The 27,963-nt window shown below is 42.6% G+C and overlaps 2 protein-coding genes across 5 annotated transcripts in view; both read right to left on the minus strand.

Moving 5' to 3' along the window:
- The window catches only part of LOC125741876 (formin-like protein 1), a 38,751-nt gene extending 21,833 nt beyond the window's left edge, over positions 1-16,918 (minus strand). The window contains exons 1-4 of one of the 3 annotated variants that reach the window (XM_049013346.1): positions 16,838-16,916; positions 15,496-15,583; positions 15,133-15,351; positions 12,956-13,853 (exon numbers count right to left, since the gene is read on the minus strand). In XM_049013346.1, coding sequence (XP_048869303.1) covers positions 12,956-13,114 — 159 coding nt within the window. In that variant the 5' untranslated portion in view covers positions 13,115-13,853; positions 15,133-15,351; positions 15,496-15,583; positions 16,838-16,916. Of the gene's footprint in view, positions 1-12,955; positions 13,992-15,132; positions 15,352-15,495; positions 15,584-16,837 lie in introns of those variants that run through there. The other 2 variants (XM_049013348.1, XM_049013347.1) reach the window with 2 other exon arrangements.
- Positions 16,919-19,364: 2,446 nt separating this feature from the next.
- On the minus strand, positions 19,365-26,903 carry LOC125741878 (reticulophagy regulator 3-like). 2 transcript variants are annotated; one of them, XM_049013354.1, is made up of 9 exons: positions 26,448-26,903; positions 24,056-24,162; positions 23,835-23,859; positions 22,814-22,937; positions 22,149-22,233; positions 21,480-21,617; positions 21,235-21,305; positions 20,816-20,948; positions 19,365-20,379 (listed from the first exon to the last, which is right to left on the minus strand). In XM_049013354.1, exons 1-9 carry the CDS (start codon positions 26,666-26,668, stop codon positions 20,153-20,155), a joined length of 1,131 nt encoding a protein of 376 aa, XP_048869311.1. In that variant the 5' UTR covers positions 26,669-26,903; the 3' UTR covers positions 19,365-20,152. The 2 variants fall into 2 exon arrangements, with proteins under 2 accessions (XP_048869311.1, XP_048869310.1); XM_049013353.1 differs by having other exon boundaries at positions 20,816-20,951.
- Positions 26,904-27,963: the final 1,060 nt, after the last annotated feature.

The raw sequence follows: 27,963 nt of genomic DNA on the forward strand, positions 1-27,963 counted from the left end.
CACGGTATTTTCTTTTTCCAAGTTTTACCCTTTACTGTGGCAGTAACGTGTTCTCATGAATAAAATATGTTAAAGAATGTTTTTTTTTTTTTTAAAAAAAAAAAAACATGTTTCTATGAATTAGTATTAAAATTCATTTACATTTAGGTTGTTGTATAACCAACATCCATCCATTTCCAAACCGCTTATCCTACTGGGTCGCGGGGGGTCCGGAGCCTATCCCGGAAGCAATGGGCACGAGGCAGGGAACAACCCAGGATGGGGGGCCAGCCCATCGCAGGGCACACTCACGCACCATTCACTCACACATGCACACCTATGGGCAGTTTAGCAAACCCGGGTCCCAGAGGTGTGAGGCAACAGTGCTAACCACTGCACCACCATGCCGCCCCCTCTATCTAACATTGTTTTCCAAATTATGTCTCACTTCGACGACGTAAACTATCGTTTCCAAAAGTTAATTATTATTTCTCCGACAGGAAGCTCCTGCACTAGCTGCTTTCAGCGGCCAGGTTGCGAGCCTTTGAGCCGTTACGCCGGACGGGCGACGCCGCCCGTACCGCAGTCTCCTTGCCAGGTAGAGGGGAGTCTCACTGCGACACTGCAGCGCTCCGTGCCCGTGAGGCGTATGAATGAACGCTGCTGCAGTGTGCTTCTCCCCATTGACTTCCCGCCCGGCGAACGCGGTTCATCAGCGCGCTGCAGATTGCCCTATATATACAGTATTCCGGTTTACTGGATCGCGAGAGACAGGCTGCACTTACGCCGCCTCCGGCTCCATCTCCCTAAATTTTCCAGCACCCCGGCAGCGCTAATTATAGGTCGTTAAGTGCCAGCTGCTCTTTGAAAGTGGGTTAGGTGACAGGGGACTTAAAAGCAAAATACGTCACTCCAGAATACTGCCCCACTGAGATCACCAAACCCTCGACATTTTGGTTAACTTACGGTATTTATCCATTTACTTAGTAAAGCTTGTCAACGAAAAACGGCAAGACAAATGTTATATAAGACTTTCAGGCTAAGCACTTTTTCTGGGAGACCGACACAAGTTCTCATGGGACGTTAATCTTCAGCTTTTCTGTGCCAGACCAGGCTTTTATTTTTCGGTCACCCGATTATAGATTGATAAATTAATGTAATTCCCCAGGCGGCCAGCACAAACTAGAATATATAATTATAAGGTCTGACCTTCCAATTGTCACCTCATTTTTTTTTATTCTCTAGTGCAACAAACTCTACACAATTTAACCGATTCGACGTCTCTAACGAGGCTGAGAAACAAACTACCTGTTACAGTGCAAAAAGTATATCACATTCTCACACTATTATATTCCAAAGTTCTTTAGAAATGCTGCTCAAGTGTAATGTGACAATAATGTCTCACTGTCAACGTCACATTACATGTGGACAGCCGAACGATTCACAGGAAATATTAGATGTACAAGGCTGCACCTGCTGCCCCCTAATCAGCAGCAGTAAGTATCGGTGAAAGAGTAAAGCGCTTTATGATTCTATTCAACACTGGTAAACACTTTTCCAGTATAGGGTCGCAGTGAGCGTAAATTACAGGACAAAAAGCAGGGGTCATTTCTATGGGCAAAACCCTAATCCCAGTAATGACAACCTCAACCCCTACCCAGGCCTAACCATATAAGTTACCAAACAAATATACAAGTCTTTTGGCATTTTTAGTCTTTTAATTGCAATCACAAATTTTTATAAAATAAAATTTCTCCCAGTGGGGACTGAAAACACACACACACACACACACACACACTGGTAAGTGTAGAGTCAGAAGTACACCCACTAAGGACATGCAAACTCCACACACACAGCTGTGGGTGAGAATATAACCCACAACCCTGCAGATGTGAGACTACAGTGCTACCCACAGAGACACTGTGCCAGACTACAATATAATTATCATCAATAATTATCGTACTGTCCCAAAACAAGCTCATATGAAGTATAAATCTCCATGTCACACCTGAACCGCAATCCTGAACACTGCTGAATACAGCATAATGTGAATTCTGTCATTACAAATCAGTCACACCAAGCATGTCAATACCCTGCACTCTCTAACCCCACGCACAAAAAAGAACCATGGAAGACTAGCCCTGCCTAATCAATGACAAGCCGTAATTATTGCTCAATCGATATGGCATGATTGGAGTTGCCAGATTGACCGTGAGAAGCATCTATTTATCAAAGATGTTCCTATGGTATCACATCAGCCAGGGAGTCTGGCTCACTGCCCGAGAAAGCAGACGTAGATTGTAGAGCCAGCGCCAGTCACACAGCCTCTGATGCCGACGCAAGTCTTCCGGAGTCATCTGTGGACCTTGTGAGTGTGCAGAGATGGGGTGACCTGTGACCAATTCACTGCAAGCAAACATGCTCCTGTACACCCACACGTGATGCAGCTCATTTCCTGTCAGATGCTATGAGGGGGGCTTATTTAAAGTTAATGCTGCAACACATAAAGGAAATGCGCATTCTGCACTGTGGTAGGATGTCTCCAAATTAAATTGATAGAAGGCTGGGACAGCAAACACATAGACAGCTGCATGAAACTAAGACAGGTTCCATAGTTGCTTTGACACTGTCAGGACTTTCTGAGTCTTTTCACAGTCTTTTGCTCAGCACTTCGGACAAGTCCAATATAAGGCTTGGGCAGTCTGAGGCAGACATTTTGGTTTTCAGATTAATTTGTCATGCTCTCTCTTTAAGAGGGGCCTTGGTTCAGATGGACTGATCATAAAGTATAACATATTGATTGGGAACTGACCTCTCTCATTGGCCAAGGACAATTACATAAGCACTCCTCTGCACTTTGACATGCATAATTGAACAAAAACATCAATATTAATCCATGCATAGCTGGAAACATGCTCCAAACCAGACCCTTTGGCTATTTGTTATAGTGCTATATTCATACTTCATAACCACTGATTATAAATGTTAGCCTCTGAAATTACGAAAACTATGCTTTAATAGGATAAATTAACAGTTTACTTATTTGAATTACTTTTCAGCTTGCTTTTTTTTTCCTCAGACGGAGATTTCCAGGGTCCACCGGCAGCACTCTGCCTGGGATTTGAACCTTTTCATCACAGATCAACATCATTATTCAATAGCACACCAGGTAAAATTCCCCATTTACATTTGCAGTCACAGAGTAACCAGTCACCACAAGTGGACAGTAAGTGATTAAATGGCAAGTGATATCGCTGACTGACCCATCCATCAAAGCACAATCAGTGTTAACAGATGCCCCTGAGGTCAGAATCACAGTCTGGAGCTGCAGCTAGAATTCATAAGCGACACGCCTGGAAGATATTACAATATTATCATTGTGATATCAACAGCCTTGACACAGTACTGTATATTAACTTTGCTTTAAAGCGGGAATCCGTGATGCTACCATTTAACTGTACACACTTACTCAAGGGCAGAGGTGGACATTACAGGTCCAGAAAGTAAAAATCCAGACCAAGGTTTTGTTTCAACCACCCAGTTGAGTATAGAGTCACAGTCACAGAGTACACAGTTGGCTGGCTGAAACAAAATCTTGGATCTTTACTTTCTGGACCTATAATGTCCACCTCTATTCAAAGGTACCAAGAACCCCCACTATATGCTATTGGGAAATGCAGCCAAAATATAGCTCTATAAGAGCAGATCTCACTTCAATAATTAATGCAGTAACTACAGTAGCCCAACAAGTTGTACAGCAAAGATTAGTGACCGGTGTGTGAAGAAGATTAATGTATGCATTTGTCAGTTTTTGGTTTTAAGCTCAACAGGGAAGGAAGTTTAAATGAATTCAGCTGTAGCATTTGCCCAGATATGTAAAAGCCAGCAGCACCACAAATCCTTACTCTAACCAGTAGAGTTCATCATCTAACCTCTAAGTTCATCATCTAGCTGAATTTTTAAAGACAAGCAAGGCTGCTTCACTCTCAGGTTCAGATGCAGCCAGTCATTATCGGGGTGTTCTGGAAATGCACCAAATACTAAGATCGGTTTGACATGGAAGAAATGCACAAATGCAATCATGAGACCATACATTTTCACAAAATGCGAACAACTTCTTTTTATAGATATGTGGCAAAAATGACTATGCGGTCCCAGGCTAAAAATACTGCTAAAGTCATCCTCCTGCGTTTGTTTTTGCTTAGAGGTAGAAGCAGCCACTAGAAAAGAGAATCAGCCTGATGTACTGCTGTTGGCTGGATCTGCTGAGACAACGCTCTCTTTATTTTAATAATTTTTTAAGCTATTAAGATTGACATATGTATCTAATACACACTTTGCTAGTCTTAGGCAGTCAAAGAAAATGATGTTTAAATGATCTTTTTATCACCTCAGTATTTGCACTTACCATTCAAAACCTCCATGTATTTGACTATTCAATTGCCTCGTTTGGCTAATTAATACTTGATTGAGTTATTTCTCCGATTAAATCAAGTAATTGAGTTTTGGTGAAGAAACTCCTCTGTGCCCCTGAGGAGGGTAGGGAACTTCTACAAGATATCAGTAACATATTGAAGAAAAGTAGACATATCTAAAGAAATAAATTCTTTAGTTTTCAATACGTTACTGTTAATTTTCACGTTAAATTTTGCTTTTTTTTCTCCCCGAGAAATATACTTAAAATTACTACTGAGACAAATAGCTTTAAACATTTTCCTTGATTTTACACAGTACTGTATATATAGAACTTAATTGGTACTGTAAGTGAAATAACATCTGTAGCCTGTTGCTTTACAAATACAGAAACAATTAGCTTCAATGCATATATTTAGACATTATTTTCATCAGCCAAATTAGAGTGCACATTTTATGTTTTTGTTTGTCGTAATGTGTTTTTTAATGGCTGTTTGGAATGTGATTTTTTTTAAATGAGCACATTTTTAAATATGAACAATAGTATTGTCTGTAATGAGATATAAAAACAGAAATTTGAAATTAAAAACAGAAATCAGACATTTGCAAAACTAAGCATGGCTCAGTTCATGCCTGTAAACCACCTTGTACTTGGTGAATTATTTAGTTTCCAACAGAAATTTTGAATGCTTGCTTAAGTAAACAGAAGAAACACAATGAATTCAATGTTCTTCATTAAAGACACAACCTGACCACTTGAGAAGCACAAGATTAGACCTGAGAAACTCCAAATGCGCAAGAAACCAGTTTAGTTTTGAGAACATCAAGGCAGACTAACAAAGCAGTTTCCTGCGGCCTCAGTCAATATTTATACCTCCCAGATATCTGACTTTTTGTCTAATTAAGCTCTTTTAAACTGGTCTGTGGCAAAATTAGCACAAGTTGTTCAGGGGTGAGAGCACAGAAAGTGTACATGCAGTGACACCGCCTTGTGCTCCAGGAGAAACAATCGTCACACCCTCCTGATTAATGAAGCAGCACGTGTAAGGCCAGACTCTAGACAAAACTAATAATTAATATACCAATACACCTGTCATGCCCGGCGCGTACGATCCTCGTGTGTGCCACGCCCCCCTGATTATCCACGTGTGCTTCCCCGATCGTACCGAGCTGTGTCCGATTATTTTCGCCCAGTCCTGTCTATTTCAGTCCATGTCTTGCCTTCGTTCCTTGTCCGTCATTGATGTTAAGTCGATGTTCGTGCTGTACTTCCCGAATAAATCCCCAGTTACCCCGAATTCTGCCTGCCTGCCTGTTTCCTGCCCACATCGCCTGCCTGAGCGATCACCCGTTCTACGGCGATCATGACAACACCTTCAATGCAGAAACTTTTCAATGGAATCATCTGTTACTCTAAAAAAACATGAAGAGCGCCAACACCAGAACCGATTAGCTATAAGCAGAACATGTAGTTGTCTATGGCCCTGAATTATCTGCATTGTGGAGAAAGTGAAACGACCACCTGTTTTCTTGCTAGGGGGGACATCCCAAATAGATATTTTGGCCCCTGACGAGGTAGAGCGGGACATAGCTAACATTTAAGATGAGAGGGATCGAAGGGATACAACTCTAATCCAGTATAGGGCTGAGGTGAGCCTCAGATAGCATGGGGAATGAGACAGGGGAGACCCCAGAGAGGGATGTCAGCCCATTCCAGGTCAAACATCGACACAATAAGAAACATTCCTTCACCTAACCCCATGTTTTTGGACTGCAGGAAGAAACAGGAACACCTGGAAGAATCCCGCATAAACAACGGCAGAATGACCAAATTTCAACCAGCAAGCTAGAGGGGGTAGAAACCGGCTCTATAGACCATCAGTCCTGGAAGCGTGAGGCCACAGTGCTCACCAGAGCTACTGTTCTGCCCTACAGATTAAAGCAAATGTATTTCTGGCTCCCATTGTTATTCCCAGAATTCGCTTAACTGCTACATGGATACAGAAGCATAACCATGAAAATATTTGCACAAGTACATCCCTTAAAATGTATCCAAGGCACCTATACTTATATCCCCTTTATTTACATGCATTTGGACCCTGGCCTGCAAACGAGGGATAGTGCAGTGGGCAGGTGCCATGTGCTACATCACCAGGGAGGGGACAGACCCAGGAAGTTCAGAAAGGGGAACTTCTGAAAGGAGCCGACTTCCCCCCAAGTTGAGGGGCAGCAGGGGAAATATCAATAAGGCCTTTGGTGAAAGCCCTAATAAGAAGGTCATTCAGAAATAACCATATGAACACACATGCACATGAGACCAGCTCGAGCAAGTCATGAGTTCTTCTTCAGTGATTGCTCAACGGGGATCACCTTGACTTCCCCATCTTAATCAGACCATTAACATCCTTTAAGAAGATGGCACAGTGAAACCAAAAAAGCATCATGCAGGGCTTTCTGAAGGGCATTGGGGTGTTGTAGTCAGTCTTGCAACCTGCCAAAGGCTCATGCTATGAAACCTCAACTGTACGGTCTCACAACACCACCTCACTTCATTTATCGCCTGTGGGAAAAGTCATCCAAATTTTTTTTAAAACATACCATCCAGAATGAACAAAAGTCACACCCTCATTACATCATGTGTGTATATGTCCTCTTTTCACCCTTGTGGCAACTTTCTGACTTTTGTCGTTAAAGAAAACAAAAAAAAAACAAGCTGCTGTGTATCTTAAATTCTTTCCTGTCTGCCTCTTTCAAGAAAACACACCTGCACATGACAATTTGAAAAATTAACAGAATAGAAGGAGATATGAAAATAGGCAAGTGGAGGCCAGTGAATTTCCTACCGAATAGCTCCCTCTGTCTTGGGGATTTACATCCCATGTAACATCCTATGTAATATAATAAAACATGTCAGTGAAACCATTAATATTTAGCTAATGACATGGTTATAATCAATAAAACATGTCACTATTGAGCTGAATATATGTTAATAATTTCATGAAACATGTGGGTTATACAGGGGCGGCATGGTGGTGCAGTGGTTAGCACTGTCGCCTCACACCTCTGGGACCCGGGTTCGAGTCTCCGCCTGGGTCACATGTGTGTGGAGTTTGCATGTTCTCCCCATGTCATTGTGGGGTTTCCTCCGGTTTCCCCCCGCAGTCCAAAGACATGCTGAGGCTAATTGGACCGTAGGTGTGAACGGTGTGTGAGTGTGCCCTGTGATGGGCTGGCCCCCTATCCTGGGTTGTTCCCTGCCTCGTGCCCATTGCTTCCGGGATAGGCTCCGGACCCCCCACGACCCAGTAGGATAAGCGGTTTGGAAATGGATGGATGGATGGATGGATGTTGGTTATACAACAACCTAAATGTAAATGAATTTTAATACTAATTCATAGAAACATGTTTTTTAAAAAAACATTCTTAAACATATTTTATTCATGAGAACACTTTACTGCAACAGTAAAGGGTAAAACTTGGAAAAAGAAAATACAGTGATATACTGTGAAAAAATTCAGTGATACAATAGTACGTAGTCCTATTCCAGAATTACACTTAATTGCACTTGGTCCTATGCCTCTCCATCTGTAATACTGTCATTTTAAATTTTAACAAAAACAAACCTGGTTTGCGGTCCGTTACTTTGTCAGACCACAGACTGATTCTGTAGCATACATGAAGAGGATGTCTACGGGAGGGGAAAAGGAGCTAATCCCTGGAACACCAGGCCTGGAGCAGACGTGGCAGGAGACGGTTTGCATGGACACGTGAAATTTCTGTTACGCTAAATAGGCAGAATCTCTGTGACTCATGTAACTGCTTTCTTTCTACTGATCTTAGAGTCCATCTTCTGACACAATGACAAAAATTAGCTTGAGAGGATCTAATTGTGTATATCGCCAAGATCCAAGCTCTGAAGCACACGAGGTAGGGATGGGGAGCGTAGAAGAGCGGTAGTCTTCGCATCCAGCCAGTTTGGCTTCAACCCGAAGGGGCATGCAAGAAAATCAAAATTAGCAACGGACACAGTCTGCTTTGGGATTCCAGAAGAGAAAACATTGTTATATTATGGTTAATAAAGCACAGGTGGATAAATAGAGTGGTGACTTAACTCACGGTACCCCCCCAGGATGAAGGCACCCCCCATCATATTGTAATGCTGACCCAGTCAAGACTGTGGTATATGTCCCTTTGACTCCACACACACTGTACTGTACATACTGACTAGTACGCAGGCTGCTCTGCATGCGCTGTGCGCACTCAATGCCTACGCCTGTGTGTGTGAGGGTGTGTGTGGGTGGTGCTGGGGGGGGCAGGGTGGAGTGAGCTATCTTTAGAGCCTCACAGCAGCACAAGCAGAATGAGATGCTTCACTTGAGAATCCTGCTGTGTCAGAAGAAACGGGTGCCAATGTCCGCCCCGACCCTAAAGCCACACACACACACACACACACACACACACACGCCCGAATGATCCGGCATCCTCAACTGTCAGATCGGGGAGGGCTGGTGGGCAGGATGCATAGCAAAATAGCCCCTGCGCTGTCACAGTGAGGCCATCGGGTGATAATTAAGCAGATCAGCACGGAGGGGCTGCCCACAGTGAGGATCAGCCGTCTCACTGCATCGGTAGAGCAGCACGAGTCCTTGGTGCTCAGCCCCCAGAGAGCCATTAATAACACGCGTCACAGGCCACCCGCACTGACTGAAGGGCTCCCAGACATCCTCTGCGTTCCCTGGTCCACCCAGCAGGCCTAAACTGCACTCCCACGCTCGGCTGGATTCAGTTCAAGCTTTATCTGCACCTACAAACTATTGGCAGTAATGACTGCGTTTTTTTTTTTATTTAAAATATTTTTTATCCAAATATTTGATCTTTAGCTGTAATTGGGGGGGGGGGGTTCCTCAAGGCAGGGGTGTTTGACAGGGCTGCCAGCTTTGCTCAGCTGGCTGGCATGAGATTTTCAATTCGAGACTAGTCTGTACACACATTTACATGTATTTTACCTTGTAAATAATCAGTAAGGTTTGCAAACTACCCCAAAGTTTTTGACTGCAAACTACTCCAATGATTTTTATGATGTATAATATTCCATTAGGGGCGGCATGGTGGTGCAGTGGTTAGCACTGTTGCCTCACACCTCTGGGACCCGGGTTCGAGTCTCCGCCTGGGTTACGTGTGTGGAGTTTGCATGTTCTCCCCATGCTGTCGTGGGGTTTCCTCCAGGTACTCCGGTTTCCCCCCACAGTCCAAAAACATGCTGAGGCTAATTGGAGTTACTAAATTGCCCATAGGTGTGCATGTGTGAGTGAATGGTGTGTGAGTGTGCCCTGCGATGGGCTGGCCCTCCATCCTGGGTTGTTCCCTGCCTTGTGCCCATTGCTTCTGGGATAGGGTCCGGACCCCCCGCGACCCAGTAGGATAAGCGGTTTGGAAAATGGATGGATGGAATATTCCATTATAATTTTAGGTTTATAATGGAATACTATAGATTTCTTGCGCGAGCGTGAGTCTGAAAGCGTGAGTGTCACGCCAGATGTATGAGAGCTGGCAACTCTGCTGTCACTCTTGCTTGCAGCAGATAGTCCAGACCATGGGTTTGCATCAAAGCACTAGTGCAGGGGTAGGGAACCTGATCCATGGAGAGCCGGTGCGGGTTTTTGGGATATGAAGGCCAGTCTTCTATGGGTATCAGAGCACATTTTCAGTACTGATAATATGGAGTCGCAGTTTGAGTGGCTTTCATATCTGTGCGTCCTGTGGGCCCCACTGTCATTACAGTACCAGAATTATGTGCAGGACCCCATGGCCTAGTTACACACACTTCCTTGACACATCCTCCAGTCTGCTCATTGTTTCACCAAGGTTCTTTTCTTAAAGATGACATAAAGTATCTATTTCAAAGTAGCCTGTGAGACCAGGCACAGCTCTGCAGAGCGGCAATGCCACTAGTGTGACTGGTAACGGCAAAGTTCACGGGAGGAGAAAAACACACAGAGTGACAGTGAAACTACCCTGCACTATAACGGGGTCCAACTCTGAATGCAGACCTTTTAGCAAGTGAGCAGGAGTAGGCAAAGTGGGGAATCCCTTGGCCTGGGGAGGGGCCAGGAAACTAGTAGTAGAGCACTATCTACCGTGCTGTCAATCAAAGGGAAGACAGGCAGAACATAGGCAGAGATGAAAAAAGAATAGCCAGCGCATGCAAAGGCTTCTGAGGAAAAGAACGAGAGGCACCAGGTGAGAGGAGAGAAAGAGCAAGAACCTTACAGGATACACCAAATCACAGGTGATAATATATGGGAGGGACTGGCTTTATGCTTCGTGTAGGTAGGCAAGCCTAGCCCTTAAAATACACAGGGTATGAGTAAGAATGGTGGGCCTGAGCATGTGACAGGTTCCTTCCTCTCTGTGTGCTACAGAAAAACTGACTCACTCGGGGTCATTCAGCCCCCGACTTTAGAGTATGGGTCTACGGATAATACACAGGCAATGCTGTTTGCAAACTGCAGATTCTCCACAGCAAGCATCTCTACACTATTTGTGGGGACACCAAGGCACCACCTGCCAATGTCCAAAGAGATCATTTATCTGTTTGCTAGCAGTACCGGCACGGATTTTTGAAGCGAGTTATGCTCTGATGTCCTAAGCAACCCTGATTTAGAAAAAGTTACATCCTCATGAGAAGGAAGTCATGACATCTGATAGTAGTTACAACATCAACTCCAAAGGGTAACGAGTTGTACATGTTCCATCCTGCTATTTTTTCCCTGTATAAAAGGATCCCTAATAAAAGTGCTCTGTTTTCTTTCCAATTTACATCATGATCTTCTTTTCAAGGAACATCTCGAATGGATATTTGAGGAATATCGAGATCAAAAACAGCTCAAAGAACAGAGAAAAATTCACAGGAAGAACCAGCAGTGTGTTGAAAGCCAGTATGAAATTTGAATTTCTAACTGAAATCCATGCAAATAAGCCGTCATGAATAGAGAATGTCTTTGTATCATAGCTTTGCTACAAGAGTGGCAAAAGAAATATCATATATATATATATATATATATATATATATATATATATATAAAGAAAAACCAAATAAGCAACCAACTCATTTTATGGAACAAAATTCAAGCAGAATTATAAAATTCTTCCATGATTCAAGAGCTGCTATCTTTGCTGCAACTGATTTGGCTGTGAAATACAGCAATGCAAAGCTTATTTATATTCTTCTGAAAATGACAGTTTGAAACCAGCATCAGCTTTTAACATAGAGGGGCCCACCTGTTGCGGACCAGCTGCTCAGCCACCCACTTCCCCCCACTCCCCTTTAGTGGTGTCCCCCGCCCACGACACCCTGAGCACTTCCATTTAAACGAATAAATAATTAAATGAGTTTGACAGAAAGGGATCTTCCGAACAATATCTACAAAGTTCAAAACACTTATATATTACTGCTGGACACTTCCTCCAGCAAAGGGATGGTGATCAGCTGGGGTAATGATCTTTCACTTTGCCTGTCATACCAGTTTGAATACAAATACAGAGGAATGCTGTCTTATCCCATCTTACTCTCCTAGGAAACGCACAGACAGATGAGAACGAAGATGCAGCTGGAGCGCAGGAACTTTGGGGTTAAGGTTCTTACTTAAAGGTCCAACAGAGATATGATCGGTCTGCCAGCCACGGGATTTGAATCTGTGACCTTCCAAGTTTGAATGCATAGCCCCCACACTGAAGTTTAACACAACATGATACAAAGTATTATTTTAAGACCTTCAAGCATAATGAAAGCTTATACAATACCCTCAAAAAAGTTATTTCTTTACAGTTGTAGGTGTTTAGTCTGAAACATATGCACATTCCTGTATCTCTCACAGTGATAATACTACAGTGTTTCAAAAATGATTAGAGAGAGAGGCGGTGCTACTGGTCTCATGTGTTTGGTACTGTATTAAGAAAAAAACAGGAAGCTCAGGTATGTCCAGCCAGAACATCAAACACCACAGGTTTCTTTGTGATCTCACTGTGAGAAACACCCAAGAAATGCAGGTGAAGATAAATGCCGACATTCCTTAGATTCTGCAATGAGGTAATTGCAAACGGAATGCTACTGCGACAAAATATATTTGATCCGCGAGAATGAGTAATTACTTTGTACAAAACTTGAAAGTGGAAAAAAAAAATCTGCTGTTTGAAAATGGTTGTTTCAATTACTCTTTTTGGAAAAGGGGAACGACTTAATGTCATGGTCCTTTGGAACATCATGATTTTTAAGTTGCTGTGTCGAGTCATACTCTTGAGAGATGTGAGTTGAAGCATTCCTACGAGAGTACTGAGTCTCTCACATGGAGCCAGGTCGTTGCTCAGAAATCAAGCATGAAATCTCACTTTCACAAATTCAGACTCTACAGGTTTTAATACAATGGACCCTTCAAATCTCTGTGCCACATATAAAGATGGCACTGTTCACCGGAGTGCTGGAGGCCGATCGTGACGCTGCGGCCACACGTGTGTGTGAGTGCGTACGCACGCCTGTTCCTCTCTACGGGCCCCGCACACTCACCAGCACTGCATTGAAACGCTCCTCCAGCTCGTCCTCTGGGGGCATAGGCGACTTGGGGGGGGCGGGCTGCTTCTGTGGGACCGCCTGGGGTAAGCTCGCCCTCATGCTCCTGGGCTCTGTCCCCAGGGGCACCTCCACGCTCCCTGCAGCGTTCCCCATGACTGCGGCTACTCACAAAGCCACTTGCTGACAGCCAAACGGGCTCCCGGTAGTTCTTCAGAAACACGTGTCTTTAGATCCCAGGAGACAAGATCCAGGTAGAAGAATGACAACAACACAGTGGTAAAATTCCAGTAAACAGCCAAAGCTATGGAGGAGAAATGACCAGGCAGGGCTTTCACAGCTTCCCCTGAGAGACGTAGCTTGCTGTGCCAGCCACAGCTGGCCTCAGACACCTTTCGGGACCCCAAGGGAATCGTCCAAGAACACACAGCAACATTGTAATTAGTCTCTTGTCTTCATTTTCTGTGTCAAAATGATAAGATGGTGGCCAAAAAGATCTGAAACTCCTAGGTTAAAAAAAAAACCCCAAAAAAACAGAAATCCAACCTGTCACACCTTCACGTAGCTGCCGAAGCTTGACCAAGAGAGGAAGTCCCTGGTGAGAGGAAGAGCAGGGAGCCGGGTTTTGGTGTGTCACACTCGCTGCGGCGCCACACACCACATAGGAAAGAAAAAAGAAGAAGAAAAACGAGAGCCAACTGCCGGCTTCCTGTGCGTAACAGAAAGTCAGACGCACAGTGCCGGCGGGCTGCTGCAGGCCAGCCTGAAGTGGCAAGTGGAGCCGAGGGTGATGACATGGGGGCCGCTGTCTCTGGATGGGGGTCCTCGCAAAGGGCTGTGGGAGCCGGACCTTCTGGGAGTCATTCTGGTTGGAGCAGAGGCGACGAGGGGGGTGCTGGAGGGAAGAGGCAGGGATGAGCATCTACCAAGCAGAAACTGTCTGGCTGCAACTAGCAGGCAGCACATGCAGCTCGAGCCTGGAGGAGCCGGGCTAGCCGTGCAGCGGGTCGCTGGGTCCTAGTGCCCTCCTTTTGTTTTGGTCCTCTCGGGGGGGGGGGGGGCGGGGGGTTGTTCTGCAAAGCCAATTTCACATACCCAGAGTTAACACGATACAGCCAGATCAACAAACCTTGATTGCTGCAGTCAGCATTAAATGATACCGTGACGGAGGTTATCAACTCGGTAAGTTAACTCTGTATATCTGCGTGTGTTTGCATAAAAGGGCCAGTGTCAGCATTGTAAGCTAAAGATTCAAACTAAGAACCACCCGTTCTTAAACAGGACTTAGATGACACCCACCCCATTTGGCAAACCTTATCGTCCGTATCCCCAACAGACTGAAAGGGGTGCACCGACAAATTCTGGGCCCATTGACAAAATGTCAGGGTCCCCTGGGCAAGTACCAAATATCAGAAGCAGGATAAAAACTTTTCAATTCATTTCTATAAAATTAAAAAGACAATCAGCTGTATCGTCCATCCCTACTAGTTAATCAAAGGGCAGCTTTTGTAGGCTACATTTTTGGTGAAAGTGCAGACCTTCCCTGTGCTGAAACCTGTTTATTGTGCATCATAAATTACCATGACAATACACCCTGTTTTAAAAGGAAGCTATGATTTGTAGTAGCCAAAACCTCGCTAAGCCAGTACACCCACATTGTGGTGCACTGCTCTGACATTTACTCATATAATACCAATAAGAAACTATATAATGTCTAGCTATACCTTAAGGGGATTCGTAAAATTTCTATTTGCAAAGATCTTCTGGTTATAACAAGCAAAATTAAAATAATTACTTCATAGAACTGTACAGAACCTGCTGCTTTTGCCCTACACAGAATGATGTTGGGCACATTTTCACAGAGAAGAAAAAAATGATGACATAGCATCTATGTGCATCACTCAAACCTTTATGGATAATTAGTGTTTCAACAGTAAGATCACAATTAGCTCCATATCCATCATTGAGATATTTAATGTATTTAGTCCTCCTATTATGGAATTTTTCACATTACAAACCTACTGTGAGGGATACACTCTCTTACCCTGAGCCTGTCAGAACATGCTGTATTGTTCCTCTTTATCATGCATCTTGATGTTTTCCTTACACACTGCATTTCTACTTGTCTGCTATCTCACTTGTAACAAACCCTCCACTTGCCTCGGTTTACTTACAAATGGGTGCAACAGCTCAGGTAGAAAGAGACTCCAGCTGGCAGCTGATTCCCATCTGGGTAGAGTTGCTGCTGCCTCCGCATCAGTTTCCTCCCAGCCCTCGAGTGACTCTGCAGACTCTGAGGTGCCACACGATGACAAGAATGCCGGCCGTGGCCTGCGTTTCGGCTTCCCTCTGACTCCGCCCACTGCCAGATGAACCTGCAGCTACCATTGAAGCTTGAACGTAAACAAACACGGTGCTTTCAGTTTGAGTATGTAATGCTACTCGCCAGTAATGTTCTTGTAACAACCTGAAGCCTAATATATAATTTTGACCGATATATTTATTTCTTGTAATATTGCCAGTAACCTTTAAGCTACCTGTACTTGCGCGGTTGATTCAAGGTGATGAATCTTGCCAGACCTGCCTGCTCAGATGAGGAGAATGATATTTCATCATTTTTTTATTCTGTGGAAAACGAAAGAGAAATCTGTGGGTTAGATTTAATAATGAATTAAATATGTCGCAGGCCAGTACTTGGAGACTTCTTGTAAGTTGCGAATGTGCTGACAGACTCCTCGTCCTCCACTACGAAAAATGGCTAATGGTCCAATGCATTCATCTCCATTATTTTAGTAGCCTTTAGCTCTGGTGCTACTAACACTGAATATTGATAAAGTTTAAATGTCATTGGGCAAAATCAGCCAAGACCGATATATCTGACCGATACCGATGTCTTGATGTTTAACGAATATTGCCGGTTACCCATGTTAACCGATATATTGTGCGTTCCTTTTTTGTTATGAGAAGTAGCATGTAACCGCTAAGTCAATGATCACTTTTAGATTAATGAATGATACATAAATGATTAATTAACAGCAATGACAGCTTGGACTGAAAGTAATTATGATATTAGGACGCCAGCACTGATATCCCCAGCCGGACAGCTGTGCCATGGGGGAGACGGCATTTCTGCAGGAGCTCGAGGTCTAGTGCCATTGGGCCAAAGCTGACCCGATATGCTCAGAATGTGGACAAGAACATGAGACATGCTGGGAATCAGATCATTACCCTGCCTGTACCTGCTTAACGGGAACTCATTCACAAACAAAAAGTGGTTTTAAATTATCCCCAGAACAGTTCTCACGTAATCCATGAAGCTAACTCTTCATCCACAAGATAAGAAAATGATATCAAAACAATCTCATTTTCCGCATTCCCTTTCTCTTCTCAGCTAAATAATCAAAGATAACACATTTTTAAAAAGACTGTATAAAAGCAGAAATCACCAAATAACTTAAGTCTGATTTAAGTTTGCAAGACACTGAAGACAGGATTACAGGGTAGGATTTGAAAAGAGATTAGCTACATGAGTAGTAATTCAGTATTACTGTAGTGCTCCTTGTATGATATTATAAAATGTATGTGTCCTTTGTGGACTGACCCCACATCCAGGGTACACCCCTGCATGCTCCCTGCACTGCCTGGTACTGTATAGGCTCTAGGCCCCCATTGACAATGATCAGGATAAGCAGTTGGAGGATGGATAAATTAACTTAGCAGAACACATTAAGTAGAACAGCATATGAAAGAAGAAATATCTAAGTGCAATGTGCAGCCCTTTAAGAACAGCTAACAGTGAAATACTACATAACACTACATATTATTTTGATATCTGGTTGGCGATATCAGCTATGTTCCAGTTACTGTTGCTACACTTACAGCTCTGTCCCTCAGGGTCAGTTCAGATTCTCACTCCCTTTGAAGGCTGATCACCGAATATTCATCACCAGAACAGAATACTGTAGAGGGATAAATATATTATGAGCCGTATTTTGATACGCATTGCATTCTGAACACACCTGTGTGTCCAGCAGCCATGACATCATGCAGACAAACAGAACATTCAACTTGCTGCAAATACATCTGACATCATCTTAAAGAAGCTCATGTTAGTGATGCATTGGTAAGTGGTTAGAATAATAATATAATTCTATATGATATTACATTACCAACTGGCATCCCATGCAAGTTACACCCCTGCCTTATGTCACAGGCTGCCCGCGATAGGCTTCAAGTCCCCCTCACAATCCCGATCATTGTAATCAGTTAGAAGATGCAGGACTGGAAAAACCAATTAACGAATGAAAACATATAAACATCCAAGCATACGGGCAGTCTGTAAAGCGATTCTGAGGTATTGCTCTGACACAGCTTTCGCAGTTACCCCGTGCTTTTTGGCGTGTTAACCTGTGGCATCGTAGTACAATCAGTTGGTGGGACAGAAGCCTGTTCAAGCTTCAGCTGGACCAACGGGCGTTAGGAGACGTATGGTTTCAGGGAAATTTGGGCAAAATCGTCTTGTATCCCTCTTCCGAGAGCATACTGCGCGTAAACCTCTTGTATACACACTGGCTTCCATTTTTTGAAAGCGGATAAACGTGTACTGCAAATATTAGCACTCAAGATATTCCAATACCTGCTGTTATTTTATATGAGAAACGAAATATTTAAATCAAAATAAAAATGTAGTAGTCTAGTTTAAATTAGAACGCACTGGTCTTTATAATAGATACATACTGCTTTACGACCAAATAGTTGCGTAACAGCTCAATAGCGCAACACTGACAGAGTTATAGCCCCATCTAGTGGTCAGCAGGTGGAAACCTAGAAATATGTCCCCTTTTTATACGAATACTTCTAATAGAACAGAGTATCCACTGCTTCAGTCTTATGAAGAACGGTGTAGCAGGGAGGATAAACATCCATCTTTCAAACACACGAGGAGGGGGCAGGAATCCAGGTGGAAGACTGTCTACCTTGCAGTTATTTAACACTGTAATAACAGCTTGTTAAATGTTTCACCACTAGTGGAACTGCTATTCGAATACCATCATTGGAAGACAGTTTTGCTCTTCAATAGTTTATAATTGTGTGTGTAAAGTTGTAATATATTTAATATATTTTTTAAACATGAAAAACCTATATACATGACTGGTTGTATGTTATTAGGTTAATATCACTAAATTTAAAATCAGATAAATGTCTTTAAATAACCATTTTAAGAAATGTTAATGTTTTAACTATTATTTATTTAAAGCAGAGGTTAAGACCATGACTTGCCAATCTGATGTTTAGTTATAAAACAAAGCATACACACCCACAAACCAGTGACAAAACCTTTTAGAGGCCTAGCATTGCAATGTACAAGAATGCCTCACTCGATTGCATAATTTCCATCGCAGCTGAGCCCAGAGACTCTGCTGGGAGTGAGTGCTGGGAGTGAGGGCTGGGACTGGCCTGGAGCCTAATCAAGCACTGCTTCCCCCAGTATCTGTCAGCGTGGTGTCGTCCAAATTTGAACATCTAGGTTCTTTTGGCTGCAGTGGGGATCTAACCACTGATTAGCAGTGCACCAGTCCTGGCTTAAGTCCATGGCTATTTTAACAAAAGTACCTTTGATGTGCTGGGATATTAATATTGTCTGTATACTGGGAGCCTTAGCTTGTCTCTCAGTATTCTACTCAGGGCTTCTCTGTTAAGCCACTATTTTTGGACATGGGACTGTTTGGGATGGGTGGACAGTTTAAGTCGCTCACTCTAGAGGGACACGTGAGCAGACTGAGAACGGTTCTGACCCTGAAATGCTTCATCTCATAACTGCCCATTAAACATGTTAGAAAACAAGATTCAGACGACACTGTTCCAATCCACTGCTATTGATGACTCAACATCCATCAAAATCATCCATCAATGTGGCTTACAGAGCTGGCTAATTATATTTTTAATTAAAAGGAATAAATTTGAGGGCAGCACGGTGGCTCAGTGGGTAGTGTGTGTGTGTGTGTGTGTGTGTGTGTGTGTGTGTGGTTCTGTCATTCTGCCCAATTTGTGGATTTCCTCCTACAGCATTATTAGCACATTAATCTGCAGATTCATAAAGAAAATTATAGTTGCCATCTTATGTTTTTACTGAAATGACACCTGCTTTTCTTCAGTTTTCTTGAATTTGGTTGCAGTTTATTGAATAACGGCTCTTCCCATAGAGGAGCTGCTTTTGACAGGCTATGTTGATAGATCTCCCAAGAAGCCTCTACTGCAGATATGTCACATTGTCTGATACTGCACTAATGCATAAAAGTGATTTATCCATTTCCCCAAAACACTAAACGGGAGACACAGAAAATCTAGATGTATTCTTTGTGGTCTTTAAACAGGGCAACTGGGCATCAACACATAGGTAGAGAGATAAGATTTAAGATTTACATTTATTTAGCGTGAAATTTTTTAAAATCAGAACTGCACATATAAACAGATTATATACAGTACACTGTAGCAGTATAGAACACTGGAACTGCCTGATACAAACAAATCAAACCCATTATCCAGACATTCATAGGTAGGGATTGACATAACTGATATGCAATACGCATTTGTTGTATAAAGGTTTTATATTTCACAAGGTTGCTTTAGAATCTGCCTTAATACAACTTTAAATAAGTGCAAAAAGTGCAGTAATTTGTCGTAATAGTATGTCTGCTTGTTCTATGTGCAGTCATGCCGATATGACATGAAATTACTGCACATTTTAATGTTTATACCATGAATGTGTACTTGCATAAGTTACATCTATCCCTGTTTATACATTTCTAAACAAGGAAATATGAGAAAAGAAACTGTACTCCACATCAACAAATTCCCATATTAAAACAGGTTGCACACAAATCAAGTTTTGGATTATGTTTAGCACAACTTTCCAGTCAGTTGTGGTCAGTATATACAAGGGTCTAAAATGTAGTAATTTAGTTATACATTGGGAAGAGTACACATAGGACAAACCTAGAGATGTGTCAGCAATGGACACTACAGACTGGATGGACCCCTTTGTCCAACAGACTGGCCAACACTGGAGTTACTGCATATGGCAGCTTCCTCTCAATACTCAGTAATCAAACAATGTTACAGAAAGTAAAAAAAGAGTGGAAAGTGAAACTGATCTTATAAACATGAAATAATGCTGAATAGTCTTGAGATTCCTCACCATAGGCTTGCCAAGGGGTCCACCTCTGACTGATACATCTCAAAGTCCACCATCTCACAGTCGCGGGATGACAGCTTAGCATCATCCCAATGGACATCGGCATCCCACGGGTCAGAGGATGAGTCATTGTTGTCATCCATGAGTGTGTCGCTTACACAGAATGAGGGGAAATCACCAAGGCCACAGGCAAATGTATCTTCGGAGTCTCTGAGCTTTTTCAGGTCTGGTCAAGAAGAGCAGACAATGTGACTGATATGGCAGGGAAACACTGGAATTTGGCCCTAGATGCATGTACTTACATTAACTATTTTACATTGTTGTTCACACACACACACACACACACACACACACACACACACACACACACAGTCTCCTGAGATTCTTGCTAATGTATATAGGTTGCCACTCTTTGCATATATTGCTGCCCACACACTCCCAGTTTAGAGACGTCAAGTTTTCCTATCTGTAGGAAGAAATCCACAAACATGGGCAGAATATGCAAAATCCCTCAGAGATCTGAGCTCCCAACAGCACAGGAGAGGAACAACAGTGCTACCTGCATTAGTCTCATCCCCAAAATGATCTAGATTTTATGCAATTCTTTACCACGTTGACCTTCAACAGACAGATAAGGCAGGAAAGCAGACTGGAGACCTGACCTTCTGAGCCTTTCACAAGCGCGGTGTATCCAGGCGACGCACCAAACATCCAGCTTCCGCCATAGCACATTTTTCCATCCCTGGGCTCAGAGTCTTCTACTGCTGCTATATTGCTAGCTGATGTGTAATTGTCCTGCTGGAACGAGTTGTTTGAAATCAACACACATTCCTCACACACCAATCAATTTAATACTTTGATTTATCCAGGGACACACATTATATGTAACAAAATGTACAAACAGCCTATTTACAGAAGACACATATCTCTCTGAAAACAGAAGACACATATCATGATTAGTAACACGGTGTTTAACAGAGTTTGAGGGGAGACAATAGCTTTTTAAATGTCCACTACACCAAACATAACAAATAGAAGTTTAGGAGTTGTACATAAATAGACATAGTTTTATTTTTTATACCTTTGGGCAAAATCCAGCCAGTTCCTCCTCATTGCTCTTGGTGGCACTGTGCCTGCCAGGCCTGAGGAGAGCTGCAGCACAGAAAGAGTTCAGGAACCATAAAGCAGTTTGGGGGATGGGGTAGTTGTAGGGCTGCACCCATCCACACAATGAAAGCACAGCCTGATAATGAAATTCCAGGGAGCAATCACAGCGAGCAGAACAGCTGACAACTTCGTAAAGACTCCCACCTTCCTGATACTCACACTGATTCTCTTTCTGCTCACATATTAGCCCTGGGGGCTGCATGAGGTCCAGCCAGCGCAGGGTAGGCTCCAGCCACAAATACAGCCAGCACCACACCCCGTGCTGCAATGCCAAAGGGGACAGCAGCAGAGCCAGCACTGCAGCCAAAGAATCGGAAGAGGTACAGGTGGGTATATATTCTGCGTGCATATATACACTGTACATATATGTGAAGGAGCAGAGGGCATTGTCTGAGGAATATTCCCAACGAACAGTTTTGGTGAAATTACTCACAAAAGTAGTCTATTACAGACAGACCGGGAACGTTCAGGTCCAGAAAGTACACATCCAAGCCAAGTACAAATGTTTTGTTTCAATCAACCGCTTAAGCTTGAAGACTCACAGTCAGAGTACTCAACTGGTTGGTTGAACCAAAACCTTGGTCTGGATTTGTACTTTTGGGATCTGAACTTTCCCCTTGTCTGTAATGGATCACTTTTTAACTTCCCCAACACTGCCTATGAAGCACCTACTGTATATGCAGACCTTAAGCAGGGTCTCAAAACCAACAAATGTAACAGTACTCTAGTTCAATACTGGGACAGGAGTCACTTTGATGTCAACCAGAAGACAGACTAGAAATCTAGTCTTCCTAGACGTTTTCCTTATAAAAAGCTTGTTGTACTCACCAGCAGAGTAGGAAAGGAGAAGCCCTGGAATGTAGCAGCCCAAGATTGCCAGGAAGGTGAGGAAACCACAAGCCATGAGGCAAAGCTGAGGACAGCCAAGGGAACGAGTGAGTTTCAATGTCACTTTGTGACATCAATTTCAAAACCGGTCAGACACTAACCAACGAGTTTAAAGGAATTTAAGACAATCTCATTTCTATAGCTGGTCTAATTAGTTCGCCAAAGAAGCGACACATTCACAATACATTTATCAGACACTTTTATTCAGTGATTTACAGTAGAGGGAAGGGTAAAAAAAAATTTGTTTGTGCGCCCAGAGATTTGCACCCATGACCTTTGTGTTATTAGCACAATGCTCTACTTGTTAGGCTATAAGAGCCCTGAGCTGAACAGATATGAAGACTCAATGTATTTATGAATATATGCAAATAAAATGAGAATTTTAGAAAATAATGTATTTTTAATTGCATATTTTATCCCCTTTGAGAATGTATTACATCATTAATCAGTTGCTTTAATGGGTTGGTCAAGTAGCAAATAGTTTCAGAAAAACACTAGTTTCCATGAGGAAACATCAACAGAACACCAAGCTGGCATACAGCTAGCCACACAGGACCGGTATGCTCACTTAGAGTGATTGGGCGGTCGGGTGCAAGGGCTCGCACCTTGCCGGGACTGTTTTGTCTGAGCAACACGAGGTCACCCATAAGCGATGACAGGTGGACCCACATTTCAGCCACGTAGTGACTCAGCTGTAAAACACTGAGGATTCCTGAATGGACCAAGCTCCTTTATCAGAGGGGATAAAATTTTCAAGAAACATCCCACAGAGTGACAAATGAGTTTATAAGCATGTCACCACCTTGCTGAATATTTCACCACCTTGAAATATTCAAGCACAAATATTTCAAAGATTCACCTAAAGGATCCACTAAGACGGTTTATGCTCAGGTACCCTAAACCAAGTACAAAAGGTGTAACTGTGATGAAACACAAAGTCATGCAAACAGTTATCACCAATTTCCAGGCTACTGAAGTCATGTACTATGCAATGACCCAACTATCGCTTTCGTTTTTCTTTAAGCAGCATTTGGGGCCTGTACATGAAGATGGATTTTTGGGTTAGCAAGATAAATTGTCAGATCTAAGACAGTCTGTAAGTGAACAAAGAAAGTACATTTAAACCGGGGTACCTTAAATCTGGCAAGTTATCCAACTAAGCAAGAAATTTTACTTTATAATTCAGGCTGCTGGAGTGAACAAAATATGAATTTCATTATCTGCTGCATATAAATCCAACTGTGCAACCATTTTTCCTACCTGCTGGTCCTATGACAAACTGCTGGAACAGGCAAACTATACACAATCCGAGTACGGGGTTCAAACCCCTAACCTTGGAGCTGCGATGTAACTGTGCTAATCGCTGAACCACTGTGCCATCGAAAAAAAAATAAAGCAATATTGGTATAATCACTTCTTTTTAACCAGGTACATTTACTAGAAAAGCAAGGCACAACATTTATGTAAAGAGGAGCAAAAAATCTCAGCTCCAATGAGACCTTTTATTATTTTTTGCTCATATTAAATAGTAAAAAATAGTATCTCTGAAAAAGACTTAAATGAAATATCAATCCTGACAAAGCATAAGCAGTTTTAAGACTTAATCACTTAATGTCGTAAAATTACCTGTCATTTTCACAAGGTGGCTCGGCTGTAAAAACAATTAAACTATATTAGAAACCACAAATTATTCTTAGTACCTCCAGAGCACATTAAATAAATCAGTAAACCCTAAAATGACGCCATTAATGTAGTGCAGGCAGCAAATACAAAGACATTAGAGCAAAGGGAGCAGCGCGGCTCCATGGGCTGGATGACAACATGTCAGAGACGAGGCCGGGACTCACATATCACCTGACGCCGAGCCCAGCTCCTCCAGGAGTCAAGGCACACGACCAGGACCAGGCCAGAACACATAAGGAACAGCAGCTGCAGGGAGCTCAAGGCAAGGAGCCTGAGGGGAAAGGACACCGAGACAGTCAGCTGTAACGCAAATACCCATTGGTACCTTGAATTAGGAAGAAAACCCATGGGTCTGTCTTTTTTTTTTTTGGGGGGGGGGGGTTATGTCTCCCCCAATATTGCATAAATATCAATCTAAGAAATGATGAATCTGTTCCCATTTAAGAACCCTGTCAACGGATCCGTCACTTGTCATTTCCTAATTATTTTAAATTTTCATTTCTTAAGGAAAGCAGACGTGTGACCCACCCCCCCCCCCCCCCCAATCGTACTGTGATGGTAATCTGATGGGTTTTTTTTTTTTTATTTGGGCAGTCAGTGGAGGTGACCATATGGAGGAAGTAATGGCTAAAAAGCAAAAAACAAAAAAAAAAAAAAAAAAAAATATCCAGGGATAATTATATATATATATATATATATATATATATATATATATATATATATATATAAATAAATCAGGACAAACAAGTTTCTTTTCAAACAGCAACTACATACGAAATTATCTAATGTTAGCTGAGTATATAAGGTAATAGCTTACGTTTCAGGTAATTTACTACCGTACATTGTATACTGTTCTTTATACACTTACTGTATAGCTAGCTAAACAGCATAACATTAAAGCAGCATTATGGAGTTCTGGCCTAAAACTAGCAAACTACCTAAAAGCATACAAAAACCTTACAGAGCCCACAAACGATTCAATTCAATTCAGAGTGCATATTCACAACGTGACATTGTCTCAAAGCGTTTTATGTTGTCCCTGCCCAAAGCCCCCAGTGAGCAAACCAGATGCAACAAACAGCCCAGCTGATGGGCATCAGATCTTTGCTAACATGCTAACTAGCATCTTCTGGCTTTTCACACTGTGGAGGCTTATTTTCCTCCTGGGGTGTTCCATCCTGGACCACAGAACTACACAGTGCAAACCCCAGGGGGCTAGTGGGAATGACAGGTGTGTATCGGTTCTTCAAATGACAACGAACCATCAACATGAATAAGATACCAAAAGTAGTTGCCTATAACAACATGCAACAGCATGTGGTAAATTGCTGCACAGGGTTTTACTTTAAAGTAAATACAACTAGTTAGACAAGCAGAATATTCAGTGATTGTTCTTCTGGTAAAATAGTGGTATCTGGTCACAATGCAGGCAAGAGATGGGGACAGGGTCAGGCGTGCTGGAAGCAGTGACCAGACAGGGACAAGGCTCAAGATACAGGTGATCAGGGGAGAAGATGGAATGTAAACTATAACCCAATGTATTACAACACATAGACAGCAAGTGTAAGTATCTAGCTAAATAGGTAGCTTAGTAAGGCACTCCAGTTAACTGCATCCTGCATATGAATGACTGCAATTACATGGACACCGATCTTAACATTATGAGAACCCTTCCAGTGTCTACACCACAGTTATGCCCTTGAAAAAAACTTAATACATCTGAATACCACTAAAATATTAGTATGTATGTGTGGGGCAGGGGGATGTGGTTTTTTTGTTAGGCATTATTTCACATAAAATGTAATTATTAAAATGAACACCAACTCAGAGGCACCTCTCAGTTTTTCTTATAGCAATTCATGTTTAATATTTACACCTCAGCCAACTTGCTCTTGAGAAACATTTTTTTTTCTCCTGGATTACTCTCCCAAATGACATTACAATAGTTTCTAGTACAGAAAGGTTTTACAGTCACTTTTTCTCGGATGTCACTGACGGAATGACAGGTCTTCTAAAGAAGCATCAAGTACCTTTATTCACACAGACATTAAGTGACAAGCCTCTGATAAGGCTATGGACTGAACGCTAGTCATTTGATCCATTTTTGGGTGACAATCACACAACATTGCACTGTATGAGAGGCTGGAAGATGAATGTATGAAAGAAGGCCATTGGATATTTACATCAGATGACAGCCCCTGTGTCAGAGGATGATAAATACCAATGCTTTGCTAGGCATAATGGTTACAATTAAATTAAATCAAGGTAATTGATTATTAAAAGGTATTAATCGTAGTTGATGTGTTGATCACACCAAGGTCTTAAGGCATGATTCACGCTGCCTGGGGTGGCGAGTCTTGTTTTGCCATGTTTTACCTGGACACAAGGCAGCGTAACGTGGTATCCGCGTACAGGTAAGTGACCTCCACACACGGATGTGTGCAGCTGCAGCGCGTCGGTGCTTTAGTGCTTGCGTGCAATTACATCTTAATAATACACAACAGAAACAATAGCGATAATAATGAGATGCATGTCATGTGCAAGATAAACACTTACCAGAACACAACGTTTACCACAGAAAAAAGTAAGACGCTTTGTAGAGGCCGTTCCCACAGGAGCAGGGACTGTAGGCAGAGCAGCTGCCGGTCGTGCGGTCTTAGCCACTCCCGGATGGCCATTTGCAACGCCCGGACTCTGGCATCCCTCTCGCTGGAGTATGGGCGAGCCCTGAGCAGGACATCAGCCGTCATCCCTCGCAAACTGCAACCGTCTTCCATCGCTGAATATCGCACACTTATATGAAGCAGGCGCCACTAAGCAGTCACAGAACGCAAGCTTGTCCCAGTGCGCGCTTATCGCACCTGGCAGTCGCAGGTAATAGGAAGCGTGCAAAAGCCACAGCACCCACTCGTGCAAGAGGGTCCAGATGCAGACGCTTGGAGAGTGGGGCTCCACTTTACGTTCTTAAAGATCACGTGTTTCCTGTGTATCTCCACTCTACAGTCGTCTACAGCTGGACCCTTGACGGTTAATGACGTACAGGGAGCCACCTGCCCAATCGGCTGCGTGACCCCAAGTGTCAGGTGTTCAGGTCTGTGTTCTGCGCATGCGCCAAGTCTGATAAAATGGGACCAATGGGCAACTTCAAATTGCTGGAGAGAGCTCTGCTCTGGAAAAATATATTGATTTACGTTTGCTTTCTCACGTATGTCAACGTTTTAATCAATAAATAAACGAATAAAAGACAATTGCAAGAAAATTTGTACATTTCCTGTTTAATATAAACGTTATAATATTGATAGTACATGGTTAATTGTTGAAATAAATAATCGTTCATATGCATTAATAGGCTATCTGTATGTAAGGTATCGAAGGATATGTGTGAACCAAATACGTCCTTTTGTGTAGCGCAATATCCTGTTTCATTATTTCATTATTTTATAGTATTGTATTGGTGATACTTATGCGCACATTTCTAAATAACGTTTGCAACTTTCATGTATTGGGACAGGAAAATTAAGTACGGATAAAACAACGACACAAATACAGTAATGTTATTCTTTACGCCTAAAAGTGTTTCACGTAAATGCCACAAGGTGGCGCCCCCACTTTTTATGATTAGTATTTGGAAAGGAGATTAGGAACGCTATATGCCGACACTTCGTTTTATTTCTCAGTATTTCATGTAATTTATATGTCAATATAGTACGAGGCTGATATATGTTTATGCACTAACTCTATTCTTTATTTTATACATTTATTTATTCTGGGGGATTTCTCACGACACTTTCCCCCGAATACCAAATGAGTGATTACAGTAGTGCTGGTATTAACATACGTAACAAAGACACCCTTTACCGGCAAATTTCGCTTTTCGGCTAATAGTTTTTAAACTTTGCCTTAGAGGGAATCAGTGTTACGGAGCCATTCTCCTGAATTCCCAGAATCTAAGTAATAGTGTTCGAACATGTAACCTAAGGCTATTGTTATGGTATCTGATGGACCTGAAGTGCTAGTGTGCATGAGGACGAAAGCTTCAGTGTCTGACAGCCCTGAATCCAATGCAGTCCAC

This window comes from Brienomyrus brachyistius, chromosome 5 (genome assembly GCF_023856365.1).
Source record: "Brienomyrus brachyistius isolate T26 chromosome 5, BBRACH_0.4, whole genome shotgun sequence".
Lineage (NCBI taxonomy): Eukaryota > Metazoa > Chordata > Actinopteri > Osteoglossiformes > Mormyridae > Brienomyrus > Brienomyrus brachyistius.

What these genes read in the sequence shown, in the direction of transcription:
- LOC125741878 (XM_049013353.1), bottom strand. Translation starts at nt 26,668, where the DNA reads ATGGAAGACGGTTGCAGTTTGCGAGGGATGACGGCTGATGTCCTGCTC. An exon ending in CCACCTTGTGAAAATGACAG is followed by an intron (nt 22,938 to 23,834) that starts GTAATTTTACGA and finishes CCTCTGATAAAG; the next exon opens with GAGCTTGGTCCATTCAGGAA. An exon ending in GCTTGTGAAAGGCTCAGAAG is followed by an intron (nt 20,380 to 20,815) that starts GTCAGGTCTCCA and finishes CTTCTTGACCAG; the next exon opens with ACCTGAAAAAGCTCAGAGAC.